Source organism: Rhamphochromis sp. 'chilingali' (genome assembly GCF_963969265.1).
Source record: "Rhamphochromis sp. 'chilingali' genome assembly, chromosome: 16".
Classification (NCBI taxonomy): domain Eukaryota; kingdom Metazoa; phylum Chordata; class Actinopteri; order Cichliformes; family Cichlidae; genus Rhamphochromis; species Rhamphochromis sp. 'chilingali'.
Window position 1 is genome coordinate 36,007,318 of NC_137943.1, and position 18,324 is coordinate 36,025,641.

The 18,324-nt window shown below is 43.7% G+C and overlaps 2 protein-coding genes across 3 annotated transcripts; both read left to right on the top strand.

Annotated features, from left to right (window-relative positions):
• Window positions 1-669: 669 nt before the first annotated feature.
• LOC308412507 (uncharacterized protein) lies at window positions 670-8,962 on the top strand. Its single transcript, XM_080906919.1, has 2 exons — window positions 670-794; window positions 7,505-8,962. The coding sequence occupies exon 2, from the start codon at window positions 7,526-7,528 to the stop codon at window positions 8,618-8,620; it is 1,095 nt and encodes a 364-aa protein (XP_080763045.1). The 5' UTR covers window positions 670-794; window positions 7,505-7,525; the 3' UTR covers window positions 8,621-8,962.
• Window positions 8,963-9,854: 892 nt separating this feature from the next.
• On the top strand, window positions 9,855-18,077 carry LOC308412501 (uncharacterized protein). Of its 2 annotated transcripts, none has more exons than XM_080906911.1 (2): window positions 9,855-10,445; window positions 16,386-18,077. In XM_080906911.1, the coding sequence occupies exons 1-2, from the start codon at window positions 10,274-10,276 to the stop codon at window positions 17,393-17,395; spliced, it is 1,182 nt and encodes a 393-aa protein (XP_080763037.1). In that variant the 5' UTR covers window positions 9,855-10,273; the 3' UTR covers window positions 17,396-18,077. The 2 variants fall into 2 exon arrangements, 1 of the variants encoding a protein (XP_080763037.1); XR_013974584.1 differs by having other exon boundaries at window positions 10,312-15,995; window positions 16,386-16,520.
• Window positions 18,078-18,324: the final 247 nt, after the last annotated feature.

Sequence of the window (18,324 nt, forward strand, 5' to 3'; positions counted from 1 at the left end):
CTGAAGCTAACTCAAACCTGTTTGTGTCTGTGTGGATTTATTTCACATTTCCATAACAGGACATACTTTAATCATCATCACATCTCATTATCTTTGGCACAAAGAGGTGTGCGTTTGCATTTTCAAATCTAGACGTTATGTTTTGAACTTTTTACAAATGATTTCCGCTAATGAAGACTGAGCACGCCACAAACACACTTAATTCCTCATTTATTTTAGACCCACATCAAACAATAAAATAAAGCCGTGTGTTAGTATTCATTCACGTCAGACTCTTTGGTGTTGAGTATATGAATGATCAGTAGTAGAATGGATATGATTCATTATGGATAAAAACCTGAACGAGGCCTTTTCTTTCCATTTTCTCTCCTTTATTATTTGTAACACGCTGTTTATGTATTTATGGCTCTGTTTGGTACATTTAAATAGGTTTTAGGAAGAAAGAAGGACGTTTATTCCAAGCGGAACAAAGTATTTGAACATCCTCCTCCTGCCGGAACTTCAGAGCGGGACATCCGGTGGAAGTAAACAATGAAAAGGCGGCAGTATGGTTGTTCCAGCGTGAACTTTTGGAGGCTTTGTGTTGTTGTGTGAGCTGAGTGTGTGAGCTGCGGCAGCAACGATGCCTTCAGTTCAGTATCTGAGAGAGTTCATCAACGAGCGACTAACTGCTGCTGCTGAACAAATATTCTTGGAGTTTGAAAAAACGATCGTCCAGTACGAGGAAGAGATCGACCGTCAGCGCAGACTGCTGGATATCACCTGGAAACCCCAAATCAAGCTGCACAGGACAGGTGAGTGTCCCTCTGAGGGAGGATCCTGATCACAGCTCTGCGGGACGTTAAGTCTGCGCACAGACGCGCGCGCACCGAACAAAAGGTCTCGTGCGTCCTGCGCGGTCTGGGCTCTCTGGAAGGTCGCCAACAGCTCAGCCACGTGATCAAATATCAGCTGATCGATTTGCAGCGTACACACGTGGTAAACTGTCGCGATCAACTCCGGACGTGGCCCCTGACGTCGGTCTGTTTGATGAGCCCGTCTCCTTTCCCTGACCTGGAGCGCGAGCCGCGGGCGGCCAATGAGTGCACAGGACAAACTACGTCACCACCATGTTGTCTCTGTTTGTGAAAATAAACCCGGGCTTCATTAAAGCGTGGGCGAGGACACGCCCCGTGGGCTCTCAGGCAGCAGGGATTTAAAATAGCTCTCTACCGACTTACCTGAGCACACCTGCTCAGTCCGCCTCACACCACCTCCACCTGTTTTATAGGCGTGGGGTCAGCTCCAACCAGGCGCAGATGAGTGTCTGGATCCTTAACTGTGGGCCTGTCAGGCTGTCACATGCTGGGGAAAGAAAAACCCAGAGTTATGAACGCCGTGTAACCGTACAGCACCACCACGCCATGAGCTCGCTCTGACAGCAAACCGTGTTCACGTGCAGTCAGCTGTGCCTCGCACGCAGCTCTGGATAAATCCCTGCCTCCACCTGAGGCTCAGTCCTCAGGACCCCGCAGCAGATTATCAGCAGAGTTCTCCCTGATGGCACAAACGTCCTCCTCTCAGACAGAAACACGACCTGCGTGGGTGCTGCGTGATGTTCATCAGGTGTGCTGCTGTTGGAGCTGCGCGGCTGTCGGCTGATTGCTGCTTATTATTACACGTTGTTGCTATTGTCACCATACGTAACAGTTATTTAATCCTATTGTTTTTATCTGCTTTTTTAAGTGTTTATTGAAGTTATGCATGAAATGAAATGCACCTCGTTTAACGGCTTCCTTAGTTTTAAGACTCATAAGTACAGAGGAGCATGGTAGTCTAGGTGTGTGCACTCACTTCAGGTACTTTTCCTTCACACAGGTGTGAGGACAGAAAAAAACAACACGTGCAGATAAATGTAGTTTGTAACTACGTACATGCATGGTGACATTAGTACGTGTTACTATACAGAGTAAAAACATTTAAACATTTATTCCTTCAATGATGACAATCAGCAATATCCAGCGAAGCCGTGTCTCATACTCTAAAGTCAAGTAATCTTTTCCATCTTATAAATCTGTAACGTTACATGAGTCCAGCTGGGTAATGTTGGTGGATCCTGTGTTGGCCATCTTTTGGTCAGCAACACACCAAGTATTTATCTACACCCTGTGTGTCTGAGGGCGTGTGTCCTCTAGGGCCGCCACAAACGGTTATTGTGATAGTCGACTAATCAGATGATCCAACGTACAGCTTACTGCACCAGCAGCATCTGCTCTTATATAACTATCATTAGCTTACAGCTTGAAGTGTTTAAGGTGCTAACTAACAATAAAGACAAGATGATAGTTTATTAAATTTTAATGACATTTGCAGATTGTTTCGGTGGAGTTTAATAAACTCCTTGCTATCTAAAATATAACAGGACACTGGAGTATATTCTGGAGCATCTCACACTTCTGATAATCAGCTGTCTGCTTGACGTTTATTCAGCTGTGTAAAAACTATAACTTTAATCTCAGCCAAACTGATTTACTCAGGAACAAATAAAATACTGAAAAAAGCCAAACAACAACATTTTTAATTTATCTAAGTGACTCATATGTCATGTTTAACCTGAGTAGCGAAAGACGGCGGTGGGTTTGAAAACGATTTGCCGGGAGTCCGGTGTTCTCCCGGCTCGCTATCGAGCTAGTGGGTAACAGACGTCTCCGAAAACGTCGGAGCGCTTTTGAAAGTATGTGGTGTCCTGATAAACTGAGCAGATATTTGAGGTTTACACAGCTACATTCTCGCCTGAAAATATGTTAAACATTTATTTTGTGACCCAGAAAGAATAATAAGAGTAATATTAAAACTAACTAGCTGCCGCCATTGTTGGAAACTAAGCTGGGCCGCGCTATGAATTCTGGGACACAGCTTCTTCTTCGGGGTTTAACGGCAGCTGGCATCCTTGTACATGCAGTGCTGCCATCTTCTGTTTCAGTCCGTTATTACACTCTTAAATCCTGCTACTCATTCCTGCGTCTTTCAAGATCTTATAAAGCTTCAAACGACGCGTCGACTATTAAATCAGTCGTCGACGATTTTGATCGTAATCGTGACTAGTCGATTAATCGTGTCAGCCCTAGTGTCCTACAAACATGGATTTGAAATCAAAGAGTAAATATGTGCTACAGATGTTTTGTATCACTTCCTGAACGTCTCTGCAGTAGTTATTAATATGCTTACAGTCCCAACACGCATGGTAGTGGTGTGCTGCCTCGGCCACAGTTGTTGTTGAGTGATTGTTGAAATCATGAAGACTTTTGTATATTTGTGAGATCACAGCTTTCTTAGTTTCTGACCTTTCAGCATTTAGGAAGAGTTGGATGAACGGCCTCGCTGGTTTTTGGCCTTTAATGTTTCGAGTATAAAGTTTCTTAGCTGGAGATGTCTGTAGTGGTCTCGATTTTCTAAATGAAATGTTTGCTTTAAAGTTTGGAAACTTCGTCTTCCCTCACAACGCCACATATGGAGTCCTTTTTCTATCCAGTTTTTAAACCTAGCATCTATCTGATTTGGTGTAGATTCTGAATCATATGCACACATTTCGATATTTTGTATCCTTCTCCAGCTTATTTTCTTTTATCACCATTTTACCCTGTAGAGTTGTCTGCCAGCACTGCCTGTACATGCGTATTGGTTATTGTTGTTCCATGTGATGGATCCCACCAGTGCATCATTGCTCAAGTACAATATTTTTTTGAACGCGGTGGGCCCAGCCACTGTTCTCTTTTAATGTTTTGTCATATAAATCTAGAGATCGTTTTATCCTGTTCAGTAAAATCTTTGTGATTAATCCTGAGTGGGAGGCACTGAAACATACAGAAATCTTTTGATGGTTTCTATTGTGGAGCTTATGCTCGGAGGTGTGATCCTGTCTCTTTAATATAAATGGTTGTAATTTTGTTTCCATTTCAGTGGGTCTGCTTGTTTGGGTTTTTCACATGGGCTGTAATTATAGGACCTCAGTTTACATCCTGTCATTGGACCAATGTTTTTGAGGCAGTTCTTTACCTCAGGCAGGGACTCCTCGGGTGTTTTGAAGTATAAACGTACATCATTGACATTTATTGCAACACCTGTGATTTTTTTCTGTTGCAGCAAAGAGGAGACGAGGCACAGCCTTCTGCAGTACTCTGTATCAGCACTGCCAACTAACAGAGCCAAAAGCCTCTTCAAGGATCACAGCCCGCTCTGTGTGCCGTTGTCTTGTATCATCCTGGGTTTATGTTGAAAGCCAGCTTGATCTCCTTTTTGTATATTGATGTTTCTGTGCCAATAATTTATGTCTTTGTCTACAAAGTAGCATCTTCTGTTCAGTCTCCCGAGTGTATGTGAAGTTCTTTTGATTTCTTGTTTCAGTGTATTCAGATTCTGATTCAGTGCACGGCTGTTTTCCAGCTCTTTTTGGGAATCGTGACGTTTTTCCTGCTGAACTTTCTTTTTCCTTGAGGCTGCTGCAGTCATTTTATCTGTGAGGACACCTCTCCATTATCATTTTCTTTCATGTACTTTTGAATTTCATTCTTTCCTAAGATTAGCATCGTTAAGTAGGCTGGGCCTAAGTCTCCATGTTGTTTCTCTTTAGTCGACTACAATATTTATCAGGGCGCATTCGCTCAGGTCTACTGTTCCCACGTCCGACTCGATAGCTCTTGATCTGTCCCTGCGTTGGTCTATTCTGATATATGATGAGTGTGGAATAGGGAGCACCAATCAAACCCATGTCCTCCATCAGCTCTTTCACTTTTGTACCGGTTGTTTTGTTGGAGCTGTTTGTTTGGGGTTTAAGTGTATGTTCAGATCACCTCCACGCACCTTTAGACTGGCTAATCACCAACTTCTGCTTGTAAAAAGAGAAAGTACTGCAGGGTGGGATGTACACACCTTTTGCCTGTAACTGCCTTTTACTATTATTTTGGTTCTTATGAGGAGATTTCCTTCAGCAGACCTGGAGCTTGTCTCTGCTGCTGCCCTGGGGTGTGTTCTCTCCCGGGATGCTCCATGCTTGCTGGATCAGCTGCTCCACAGGATCCACTGGGGGGTCTTTGACCGGGGATCCTCGGTCCTTCAGGGTCTTTTGTAGCCTCATCAGCTGAGTGGTAGATTGAAGCTGATTTTCTTCAGCTTCACTTCGTTGTATTCTTTGTTTATTCAGCACCGCTGTCAGATAATCATGATCGAAATAAATCCTCCAATTTGTTGCCTTCATGTCTTTCTTAATCCGTGACTGAGAACCTTCACAGACGTGCTTTAAGCAGAATTTTGTTTCGTAGTGTGAAATGTGATCACCATCGATCTGAGTCTTTCAGTGGAGGCAGGCTTGGAGGTGAGCGCTCTGTGTGCAGCTCAGTGTCGGGTGGACTGTCCAGGTTTTCTCTGAGTTTCTCCACAAAACCTCCCCTCTTCATTTTCTGTGACATTATACATCCTAATATTGTCTCTCCTGGCTCCTCCTGGCCCATAAGTTCTCCATCGTGTCGGGCTGGAGCTTTGAGCACATGTTTCATCACCTGCTCCAGTATTTGAGCTCTGCTTTCGCCTGCTTCAGTCCGGTTTTCCACCTCCCGATTCTCCTCTTGGTCTAAGACATCTAAGGTAAAATTACCTTTTATATCTTCGAGCTGTGTGTTTTGCTCTCCTTTTGAAATTCTTGAATTTCTTGTAAGATAATCTCCGTATTTGCCCGGCAGGTTGGAGGGATGTCTGCCTCATGTTGTCTTCAGCATTGCCAGCACATAGCAGGCCCACCAGTCCTCATCCACTTACTGCGTCACGTTCTTCTTTCTTTTCCTCTCGTTTCCATTTTTCCTGCTTTCAGCGTTTTTAACATCAAACAGGTTTTAAATCTCAGTTTGCAGGACATGTTTCTGTTTTTGATCGGAGGAGGTGTGTCTATGCGGCCGTCATGAGAGAGGGCGGAACAGGAAACCCCCATTGTTTGTTTTCATTCCTCCTACATGTCATGCAGCCGTCTGCCACCAGGTGGAGCATGACTCCAGAAACCCTGTCAGAGTCAGAGAGACTTTATTAAGTCGTCATAGCAACAAATATATAACCAACAACAAGCGCTCGTATAAAACGAGCGTAGAAGCAGAGATATTGATAGATAACTATGAGGTGTGACTAATCCCGTTCCACATGTGTGGATCTGACACCAGTGGATGAATGACAGCAGCAGAAGGAACGAGCTCCTGTTCCCTCACACAGCCAGGCTGAAGGAACCTGTTGCTGAAACTGGGAGTCACTGATCACCTCCTCCAGGCTGGGAGCTTCAGAGCTGCACACACTGAAGGATCTGAGCCGGCTCAGACTCTTTCTGTAGGCGGCGTCCGGCCGGCAGACCTCTCCAGCTTCTCATCCAGCTCGACTCCCAGATACTGACAGGATGTGACATCAGTGCCACCAAAGCAGACAGGCGAGGGTCGGGATCTGTTGTTGTTTCTGTTAAAGGCAAAACAATTAGATTAGGGACACAAGTGGAGGTCATCATTCATGGCGTGCGGCACAATACGCCACGCTGTGTGATCGTCGTCTCTGTTTCGGATGTTACATGTTTTGTAGGAACATGCTTTCCTGTCTCGTGTATATACGGCCGCTTTATTGTCCACGTGGTTCTTTAGTGTTCAAAGGTGCCGCACGGTCAAGCTCATAAATGAGTGATGTCATTAAAGCTTTCAAACGCCTCTGATTAGACGGTTTTTGGCGTTTTCTATGAAACGCAAAAGCAGCACATGTTCCAGACATTTCCACGTCTCGCACGATTTGTTGTCTTTTAAAGTGTTTGTCCTTGTTCCTGATGTGCAGCTTCCAAACACAAAGCGTCCGGCTTGAGACGCATCTTTCACAAACGGGGCCGATATATCTCCAGATGTTCTGGGAGTGCGTTCCTCCGTGCTGTTGGACAACCACACAGCATGTCCGGGCGTTCCCTTTGCAGTGACAGGAGGACACAGCAGCTTTTAAACCAGTACTGTGCTTGTGCTGCGGGTCAGTTCCTCCTCTGTGTCACTGGGATTGTCTCGTCCTCAGAATTGATGATGCTATTGCTGGACTGGGTGGGGGTGTGGATGTGGGTGTAAAGGGTGGAGCCAGCGTTTAGGCTCGGGTGATGTGGGGCCCCGCTCGTCTACCCTGGGAGCAATCACACAGAAGTGAGGCAGTGAGGGGTCGTCAGCTGGTCACCGGTCTGTGACCAGGACATGAGCTGAAGTCCACAAAGAGCAGCGTAGCGTAGATCACCTGACTGAGGATGAGGGAATCCCAGAAATGTATAAAAGACGACGTGTTGAATTAAAAACCAATCTGTTTTATCCCGTGGCAATGAAACTGAAATAAAGATGCTTCGTTTTCAGACAACAACTATACGTGTGTGTGTGTGTGTGTGTGTGTGTGTGTGTGTGTGTGTGTGTGTGAGGACACTGTTGTGTCATTTGTAGTTTGAACTAATGTTTTCGTGGTTTGTCTCTCTGTCTGTGAGGAGGAGCAGCTGTGTGACCTGAAGATGAACTCCAGTGAGGACCAGGAGGAGCCGACGCCTCTACACATTAAAGAGGAACAGGAGGAAGTGCGCACCAGCCAGGAGGATGAGCAGCTCGTCCTGAAGGATGAGACCGACGCCTTCTTGGTGACTGCTTTTGATGACAGTGACCACAGTGAACCAGAGGCTAACGGTCACCAGCTTCACTCTGACGGCGCTCCCGGCAGCTGTCCGGTGTCAGAGAGTCAGCGCGACGCCGACTCGAGTAAAAAGCCTTTTAAATGTAATGTTTGTGGAAAAGCCTTTAAGAAAAACTCTTACGTAAAGGAACACCAGAAAATCCACTCAGGCGAGAAGCCGTATACTTGCCAAACATGTGAGAAGAGTTTCACTCGGAGGGCTCACCTGTTGGGTCACATGAGAACCCACACGGGCGAGAAGCCGTACTCCTGTGAAACGTGCGGGAAAGGTTTTACTCAGAGCAGTCACCTGCTGAGCCACATGCGGCTTCACACAGGTGAGAAGCCATACGCTTGTGAAATATGCGGGAAAGGTTTTATTCAGAGGGGTCACCTATTGGTCCATGTGAGAACGCACACCGATGAGAAGCCGCACACCTGCGAAGAATGTGGGAAGAGTTTCCGATTCAGCGGCACTTTGTCGGTGCACATGAGAACGCACACGGGCGAGAAGCCGTATTCCTGCAAAGCCTGCGGGAAAAGTTTCCGCCAGAAAAAGATTCTGTCCGTGCACATGCGCACTCACACGGGCGAGAAGCCGTATTCCTGCACAACGTGCGGTAAAGGTTTCGCTCAAAAAAGCGATCTGACGATCCACGAGCGAACGCACACGGGCGAGAAGCCGTATCCCTGCAAAGCCTGTGGGAAGAGCTTCCGCCAAAAAAACATCTTGTCCGTGCACATGAGAACGCACACGGGCGAGAAGCCGTACTCATGCAAGAGCTGCGGGAAAAGTTTCCGTCAGAAAAGCATCTTGTCCGTGCACATGAAGACGCACGCCGGCGAGGAGCTGTATCCCTGCGACGCGTGCAGCGCCACTTTTCCGTCTAGTCGCAGCTTGTTGGAGCACCTGGACACTCACACAGGTGAGGAGTCGTAGCCTGGAAAGCTGCAGGTCGGAGCGGGGCGTTGGCGTCTGCCTCCCGCCTCGACTTTTGGCTCCGACGGCAAAGGAGCTCGTCAGCTCGTGTCGTTCACGCAGCCGTTTTCCTTTGCTTCGTCCATCCAACCCTAACCGTACCGACGCGCTCTGTTCCTGTCATGTTCTCCTCCACGGTTCCTGACCTGGATTCTGTCGTGGCTGCAATCCTCCCAGTTTCATTTTACCCTTCGTGTGTCATACTTACGGTAACTTTGTATCATTTCAGACTGTAGAGGTGACACTAACAAAGTGTAGGTTGTTGTTAAAGTAACCTGTATAAATAAAGTTTCTTCTAAATTGTGATCGTGTTTTTCTTTTGCCCTGTTTATGAAATAAGAGAAAGTTTCAGTCACAGCGGTCTCACCCTCACCTCGCACTCTGAGAGAAGCTGCCCTTCCCCTGAACGATTATGACCTATGAGCTGTTCCACACGTCACAGCCACAAATTTAAATGTGCTGGGGGTTTTATGTGACGGGTAAACAGAATAGAGCATAACTGAAAATGATTGAGCAAGTTCACATGTTAGAATGACCCCGTCAGAGTTCAGACATACATGGATGCTCTCCATCCACTGACTGAACTCTGCCCCCTCGAGTCAATAAAACATTGACTGACCTGCTGCGGCGAGCAGCTGGAAGCTCGTCATTGTTTGATCCACAACAACAAAATGACTCGACTCAGTTTATTTATGGTTGTTTTTGTGCACTAAAGCTCTAATCCACGTCACCAGCGTTAACCCTGGTTTCTTCTTACTGGGGCATATCACCATGGTAACCTACGCTGCAAACAGCTTTGAGATCAGCAGGTATGAAAGTGCCTGCTGACCAATCAGAGCTCCGGAAAACGCCACCATTCCTGGAAGATCCCTCGTAGGAGGTCCAGACATTTCTCCAAAGTCTCGTGTTTCTGTGACGAGCCTCTGGAGGAAAAACAGATTCTCAGATTTATCCTTTCTTCTTTTTCCTGTTGGCAGCAAACAGCTTTCTACAACTGTTAATATGTGACCCTGAAACAGGATCATTTGTACCCGTTAAGTCCTGTGTTTGAATTCTGTTTTTATTCTTTAGTCGGAGCTCGATAAACAGCTCTGTCAGGACGGAGCGATGATAAAGCTGAACTAAATCAACGCCTGTGGGAATAAATCACAGAGCGTATGAATACTGATGGTTTTCTTTTAAATAGAACATTTGGGTTTTTCTGTCGTCTGAAAAGAGATTAAACTCCAGAAGAAGTCATAGAGCAGAAGATATAATCTCAGCACTAAGGTTTGGTCATACAGTTTATATGACACTAAAAAGGATCATCTGAGCAAGTAATGTTAGAATGTGGTTAATATAGACGGGAAAGGCAAATCTGACTTTCAGAAAAATAGAGTTCAATTATGAATAAAAGAAATATTACAAAGCGACACAGGTGATGTAGTTTCAGGGTTTTAAGAGCAAAAAAGCTGTTCTCATCCAGAAGGTGGCGGTAATGCACCGGAAGTTGAAGAAGAGCTGCCGGAACTGTGAGGACGGACATCCGGTGGCTGGACCGTTAGCTTTGCTCCGGTGTGAGCCGAGTGTGTGAGCCGAGTGTGTGAGCTGAGTGTGTGAGCTGCGGCAGCAACGATGCCTTCAGTTCAGTATCTGAGAGAGTTCATCAACGAGCGACTAACTGCTGCTGCTGAACAAATATTCTTGGAGTTTGAAAAAACGATCGTCCAGTACGAGGAAGAGATCGACCGTCAGCGCAGACTGCTGGATATCACCTGGAAACCCCAAATCAAGCTGCACAGGACAGGTGAGTGTCCCTCTGAGGGAGGATCCTGATCACAGCTCTGCTGGAGATCATGGCAGGTGAGCGCAGGTGGAGCCTCGGCTCCGGTTTCCTCTTGGGTCCGACTTTTTCTCTTCTTTCTTTTTTCCAAAACCTTTATTAAAAAACAGTATACAGAGAATGTGCACGAATTAAGAAGTTACATACGTTCAAATGATTTTAAATAGCACAAAATCATTTTTATTAAGTGATCCACGAATCAATCTTATGTAAGAGAGTATCATTATAGTAGAGTTTAAATTAGGTTTTGGATACTGTATTTGCATTTGTGGAAATAAAATTTAGCTAAGATAACTAACAAATTTATTGTAAAGTATATATCACCTTCTTTTTTGCCTTCGAAATAAACAAAATCCAACATTTTCCCGTTTCAGAGTAAAGTCCTTGTCGAGATGTCCAGTGATGAATGTCCCGGAGTCCAAAACGTTGTATGTGAACAGATCAGAGGTGCTGCGCAGTCTCAGGATGGCTTCCACAACATCCACAGTTCATATTTATGTCCCCTTTGACCTTTGTCATATAATGATTAGCAGGATAATATTTATGAAGTATTTTAAATGAGACTTATTTCACTTTAATTTTTCCCAGATACTTGTTAGGAATTTTTCTCGTTAATGTCACTGACAAAGGAATTCCAATAAGAGATGCTCTCTGGAACAAAGCAGGAATATTCGTATTAGCAGACAGATTCTTCCAGTGTGTGAACCCACAGGGTTCAGAGAGGCAGATGATATGCAAGGTTGAATACCTGTAGAAAGCATTATAATACGCGGAGGTATTGCATCAAATAATACAACATATTCTTTGGATGTGGCTGAAAATTTATAAGTGTTTAAAAATTCTGAATAAGACATAAGCTGCACATTAGGATTAAACAGCTGTTTCACTAAAACAATCTGTTTCTCAACCCACCTAGAAAAAAATAATGATTTATTTTTATGCACTATGTTCCTGTTATTCCAGATTAAACACGTATGGGGTGTAAAGTTGTGTTTATATATAAGGGACCAAGCTAATAGAACTTGTTTGTGAAACATCGACAGGTTTTCTGGAAGCTTATCTATATTACAATCACAACCTAAGACAAAACTTAGACCCCCAAACTTAGAGAAAATGTAGTGAGGAATACAATTCCAGATGGAGACCTGATTTTTAGGAAAATGCTTTGTCTGGTTAATCTTTAATGTATTGTTTAGAGCAGGGAATCCAAAACCTCTGTGTTCATAGTCATTCATCACTACACTCGTGCTGATGTAATGTGTCCCGTTTTTCCAGAGGAAGTGGAAGAGCATTCGGTCAACATCCTTACAAGTTTTGCCGTCCACATGCAGAGAAATTGCTGCATAAGTCAGTCGAGACAGACCTTCTGCTTTTCAGAGCAATACCCCCCCTTTAAACTTAAATCTCTCTGCAACCACTGATTTCACTTGGTTTGAGATTTTTTAATAATTTGGGGAAAATTTAGTAAAATTCTGTTGTTTTTGTTTTGTTTTTTATCTTTGCTCATCAGACCTAAATATGTTGCTTCATTTTTAACTGTTATATTACAAAGACTCTGAACGTTACACTCTTTGACAGGTAATAACTGACATTTATTGAAGTTTAGCATCAATCCAGACCCTTCTGAGAAATCCTGTAAATGTAAAGCAGTCAGCACCTGGTTGGCATTTTAAAGAAAGGTTGTGGTATCATCTGCCAACTGACTGCTATGTTTATACCCTTCACAGGGCTATTCGAAATATGAGAGGCAAGAATTTGGGTGCAAAGTAAAAAGATCCGCGCTGATCGGCCTACACCTCGATTAAGACTAAAACGAGAAGTGGTGCTGTTTTTCATTCTAACACAGCTATTAGCATTGGAATACAGAGTTTTGATAGCTCTGCAGAAGATATCACCAAAACCACATTTCTGAAGTGTGAGAAATATAAACTCATGCTCAGTTGAGTCAAAGGCTTTATGGAAGTCCAGGACAAGGATCAATGAGTCATCAGATGCTGAGTAGTCCAGAATATCCAAGACGAGTCTAATATTATTGGAGATGTGCCTGTTTGTCATAAAACCAGACTGTGTCTCATCTACAATATCATCCAAAATATATTTAATTCTTCTAGCTAGCAATAGAGTTAATATTGTACAATCATTATTTAGGAGGCTTGTTGGTCTCCAGTTGTCTGTAGAAAGTAGGTCCTTCTTAGGTTTGGGAATTAAAGTAATAAGTCCATCCATCTTTTTCCTGAACGAACAAAAGCTCCTTCAGCTTTCTGGCGCAAATCTCATCCAGTTTAGATTGAAAGGTCCTAAGACGTAATCTGTCCTCCTCCGAGACCTCGTCTGGTGGGAGTCAATATATGACAGAACAATCTGATTTTCTTCTGCTGCTGCACTCGACTTTTTTTGCCCCACACCGTCTCAACACTTGTTTCAAATTTCCCACTTTGTGCTGTAGGAATTCTCAGTATTAGCCTCGTCGATAAAGTGTTTTATAAGGCGTGTAATACGCTCTTCCTCTTTGGAGCTTGTCTCTGCCTTTGACATCTTTTATCTTCTCACATGCAAAGCCCACCATTCTTCTGACTCCGGCAATCTGTAACGCGAGGTCATCCATTCTTTCGTTTATTAGCTTTGATAGTTTCAGCAACATCCACGCTATCTTCCTTTGAGCGCAACGCCTTTCTTTGGCGCCGGAGACTGGCTGGATGAGACTGGTAGAGGTGGAAACTCGCCCATCACATCCTCAGTTATTGGGAGAGGTAGTGAAATAGCCGAGTAGTCACGGCAGTTGTTGGTTTACCAACACGGCTGTTTGGCTAGCATTAGCCTTTAGCAGTAGCTTTGTTCTGGAGCTAGCCGAGGGTCTTTTATTATCACGCTGTGACATTTTGGCGCTTTATTCATCAAATTCAGTCCTTTTCCGGATTAAATACCGAAGAAGCTTCTAAAGTCTGAATTGACATGATGTTCCTACCGTATTATAAGCTTACGTTTGCTAAGCGCGGCAGAAATGTTTATTGTTAGAACAATAAAGTTTTTGCATTATAACATGATGTAGCTCTGGTTTTTGTTTGCCTGAGTGGCAGCTCGACACTTCTGTAATGCAGCGCTTTTCACAGATAAAAATCATAAAGTGCTTCACAATACTAGGAATCAAAATACAACAAATAACAATGTAAAACAATCAAATACAACATAAAAATTAATTGAAAGCTTGTCTATATAAAAATGTCTTCAGCGTAAAAACAGTAGAAGAGAATTCCACAGCCTGAAAGGCCCGATCACCACGAGTTTAAATGGAGTGCGTGCGGCGACCAGCAGTCTGTGACCTGATGACCTCAGAGCTCGGGACGATGAATGCAGTTTCAGCAGGTCCGATATGCACTGGGGAGCCTGAAAGGTTAGAACTAAAACAAGTAGAAAGACCTTTGCAAAAATCCAAACCGGAAGAAATAAAAGCATTAATAATCATCTGCACTTCAGCCTTTGACACCATTAGCCTGAGTTTTGAGATATTCCTTAGACGATGAAAGCAGTTGTGGACCAAGCGACATCGAGCTGTCAAATACGACACCGAGGTCTCGAAGGCTTGGTTTAACAGAAGCTGAAATGCTGCCTAATTTCTGAGATCATATGGTCGGGACCAGTAATTAATGTTTTATCAGAGTTTCGCTGGAGGAAGTTGTCGTTCACATGGAAGTCCTCATGTTTTTAAATCTGTCACATTGTGTTTGTTCATAAAACTGCTGCTAATCAAACTGAGTTTGCTGCACTGTGATGGGTTCAAGGGTTCTCCCTCCTGCTGAATCCACTTTAACCTCTTCCCCATTTTTATTTCTCTGCTCATGTTCTACTTAATCAGCTGTCCAGCTGATCGGTGGTGTGATGAGGAAAATGTGGGCTCCTCATCGATGTTACGGAAAGACAGAGACAGGAGGCCGAGGCCTTTTTGTACACTTTTATAAAAAGACTTTCATTGTTGTCTGAAGATAACAGTGCAGCTGGACATAGAGGCCTTTTTTTTCTGAGCTCTGTAATCTTGTCAACAGGATCATTTAATGAAAACGAGGAATCTACAGATGCAACATCTGGAATACGGAGTGTGGAATATGTAAACAAAGCAACATAAAAACCAGTTACTCAGCCACTCATCAGAATCCAAACCTGAGAGCCTGACAGCGTCTCACTCAGGTTGAGCTCTGGACTCTGACCAAACCATCGTAGTTGCTCCATTCGTTCCTGTTTCAGCCGTTCTGTTGGATCTTTGTGCTGCTGCTGATGGTCCGAGCTTCAGCTGTGGGACAGACGGCCTCACACTGACTCTAGAACACTTAGACAAGAGTTCACGGTGCACTGAGATCATCGTCCCTCCTCCACCGTGCTGACAGCTGCTCTCAGGTGTTTTTGCTGATATGCTGGGTTTGATTTTGTGCGTTATGGACAAACATCTCCACTTTGGTCTTGTCTGTCTGAAGGATACTGCTCCAGGAGGCTTTCTCTTTAGACAGAAGAGGCCTTCCCCTGCTTTTTTTTTAGTCATACTGTCATGAAGTTTAAGCTTAAACCTGCAAACTGAAGAGTCTGAGATGAGCTCTTGGGTCTGTTGCATGCTCTGACCTGTTTCATTAATCTTCTGCACTGCAGAATGATGGACTTTGGTTTATTTTGATATGATCTTATAACCTTTCCAGGTTGATGGGCAGCTGCAGTTTCTTTTCTAAGATCACTGCTGATGTCTTTCCTCCTCAGCATCATGTTAACACACACCTGAATGCTCGAGACCAACAAAACATCTGCTTTCATAGCAAGGCTCACACTGCCAATGATCAGCTCATTGTGAAGCTGGTTATGAGCACCTGGCTGCTGCTTACACACTCAGTAAATATCTGCAAAGCTCTCGTGGCATCTCTAAGGTGTTCTACAGCGTCGTGGAGGAGTGTGACAGCTCCTCTGCATCAGTCCATCAGAGCGCGTGATCAGGCGTGTTTGACACTTTATTTTTAATTTGGTTTCTTCTTTCATTAAGCTAGCAGTAGTTACCCTGGAACAGCAGGTCAGGGCAGACCTGGAACAGGACCTGGAAGCACCTTCCCACCTTTGACGTGACCTTTAACCTGTACAGTCCAACAAATCTGTCAGGTCAAGCTGGTTGCATGAGTGTGCTCACACTTAGACTAATACTTTGATTTAGTCACTGCTTTCAGGCTTCTTGGGTTAATGTCTTAGTTTACAGAGAGCTCACAAAGCATGAAAGCAACCTCATTGTTGAAAGACATCAGTCAGAAGAAAGGAAAATAAATTCCACAGCATTAGATTTATCCTGGGACACAATGAAGACAAAATATGGGACGACAGTGGCGATGCAAGACCTGCAGCATCACCGAAGGAGCTGCAAGAACTTCTGTTAAGCAGTGACAGCCGTCTCCCTTCATAAGTCTGGACTGTGGGGGATGTGTCAAAGAGGGAAGCCTTTTCGAACAAAGGAAAACATCCAAGCCCGGCTACAGTTGGCATAAAAATACAGTAAGTCTTCCAAAAACATTTTGGTCTAATGAGACCGAGGTTCAGCTTTTTGGCCACAGGTACTTCTCTCTTTGTATAGCGTGGACATGTCACCATATTCAAATGATCTGATTCTGCGTTAGAAATACACCAACAGCACAACTCAAGAGCTCTGTACAGACGACTTGAGTTAGTAAAATTTAAGCCTTAATCCAATGAAAACAGGTGAGTTGTAACAACATCGTCCACCATACAGGAGGATGTTGTATCTGTAGCAACCAAACCAGTTTCTGTATCGGGCTGTAAACATATGCATTTTACCAGGGGATTCTATGGTTTATGATTTTAACCAGAGTTTATTTGCTGTGTTTTTAATCATGTCTCTTCTTTCATTTGTTGTTGACACTCCAGACGTCCAACAGCAGCCTGTCTGTAAGGAGGAGGAGGAGGTTCTCCCTGAGCAGCAGCTCTGGAACCAGGAGAGGAGCTCCAGTGTGGAGCAGGAGGAACCAGAACCTCCACAGATTAAAGAGGAACAGGAGGAACTGTGCAGCAGTCAGGAGGGAGAGCAGCTGGGACTGAAGGAGGAGATGGATACCTTTATGGTGACTGAAACTTATGAGGAAAGTGACCACAGTGAACCAGAAGGAGACAGGGAGCAGCTTCTCTTTGAGAGTTCTGTGAACAACAACAGCAGAGATCAGCGAGCAGAACATTATAAAGAAGCAAGATCAACTAAAACCGTAGAGTCAGAGTCAAAAAAGAAGCATCGGAATAACAATGCAGACAGCTCAGTTATGTCAGAGAGAGAGAGTAACACAGGTACAGGTGTGAAGTCTGTAAAATGTTACGTTTGTGAAAAAACTTTCAAGAAAAAATCTCAGATGCAGATACATTACAGAACGCACACAGGCGAGAAGCCGTATTCATGCAAAATATGTGGGAAACGATTCAGCCAAAACTGCCATTTAGCTGTTCACATGAAGATCCACAAAGGGGAGAAACCGTTCCCCTGCAATGTATGTGAAAAAACCTTCCGAGACACACTAACACTGAAATATCACATGAGGGTTCACACGGGCGAGAAGCCGTACTCATGCACAATTAGTGGGAAAGGTTTCTGTCAAAGTAATAACTTAAACATCCACATGAGAACACACACGGGTGAGAGACCTTACCCCTGTCAAATCTGTGAGAAAAGATTCATTGACTCCTCCACACTTAAAAGACACATCAGAACTCATACTGGTGAGAAGCCGTATGTTTGCAAAACATGTGGGAAAAGCTTCATTCAGAAAAATATTCTGTCTGTCCACATGAGGATCCACACAGGCGAGAAAACACATCCCTGTGAGCTCTGCGGAAAAAGCTTCCGGTCTCGTAAACTCTTGTTAGTCCATGTAAGAACACACTCAAAGTAGTATTTCTGTGAGACTTGTGGGAAAAGTTTCAGTGATCGTGGTATTTTTACTGCCCACATGAGAGGGCACTCAGGTGAGACGCTGTAGTTGTGGGAAACTAGAAAAGGACTCACGTGTAGCAGGTTCTTATTTGATGCATACATTTTTCAAAGTAGAAAAGAAAAGCAGTCCTCATACTGAAAGCACCTTTGGACTGTGCTTCACTGTGATTATGTTAATGACATGTGCCAACAGGATAGAGTTCATGCTAATGGTGAGGTGTCAAGCTGTCCTTTGGATTCTTACAGAAAAGCATCTCATTAAGTAGTAATTTATTTATTTTTTGGGAAATTGTCTATGCAAACTTTTACAGGAAACAGGAAGTGTGTTGTTGCCACGGATTTATCAAATTATACTGTGAGCTGTTTCTTTTCATTTTGAAAAATCTAGTTCAGAATTAGTTGTGAAGTTTGTTTTTGCTGTTTAGCGTTATATTTATAGGCCTGCAGGGTTCAGGTCTGTGGTGTCCTCCTCTGTCTTGTGGCTTTTTACTGGCACAGTTTGTGGGCCATCTTATTGTGACACCTGATTGTTCTCTTATTTAGTTATAGCAGTATTTTTAAATGGTTGTACACAAATTGCATTGCATTTTTATATAAATAGTTGTTTACAAAATTTGTGCATACGTTTTCAACATGTACAATTTATATTTGCATTTCAAGTTATGAAAATAATTCACTAAACGGGTGTGATTTCTATAGTAAAAAATATAACTACTGCTAGGATTTTGTTTTTGTTTTTTATGATTTCAGATCAGTTGTGTTAACACAGTATGTCAATGAAAAAATAACTAAATTCAGAACCATGAGGTTGAGCTGAAGAGAATGATACCAAAAAAGGTCAGAACATTTGAAGGTGACATATAAATAATGTAAAACCAAAAGGAGTCA

Excerpts from the sequence above, each read along its gene's own strand:
- LOC308412507 (XM_080906919.1), top strand. The coding sequence starts at position 7,526 with ATGAACTCCAGTGAGGACCAGGAGGAGCCGACGCCTCTACACATTAAA.
- LOC308412501 (XM_080906911.1), top strand. The coding sequence starts at position 10,274 with ATGCCTTCAGTTCAGTATCTGAGAGAGTTCATCAACGAGCGACTAACT. Across the intron at positions 10,446-16,385 it reads AATCAAGCTGCACAGGACAG|ACGTCCAACAGCAGCCTGTC; the intron begins GTGAGTGTCCCT and ends TTGACACTCCAG.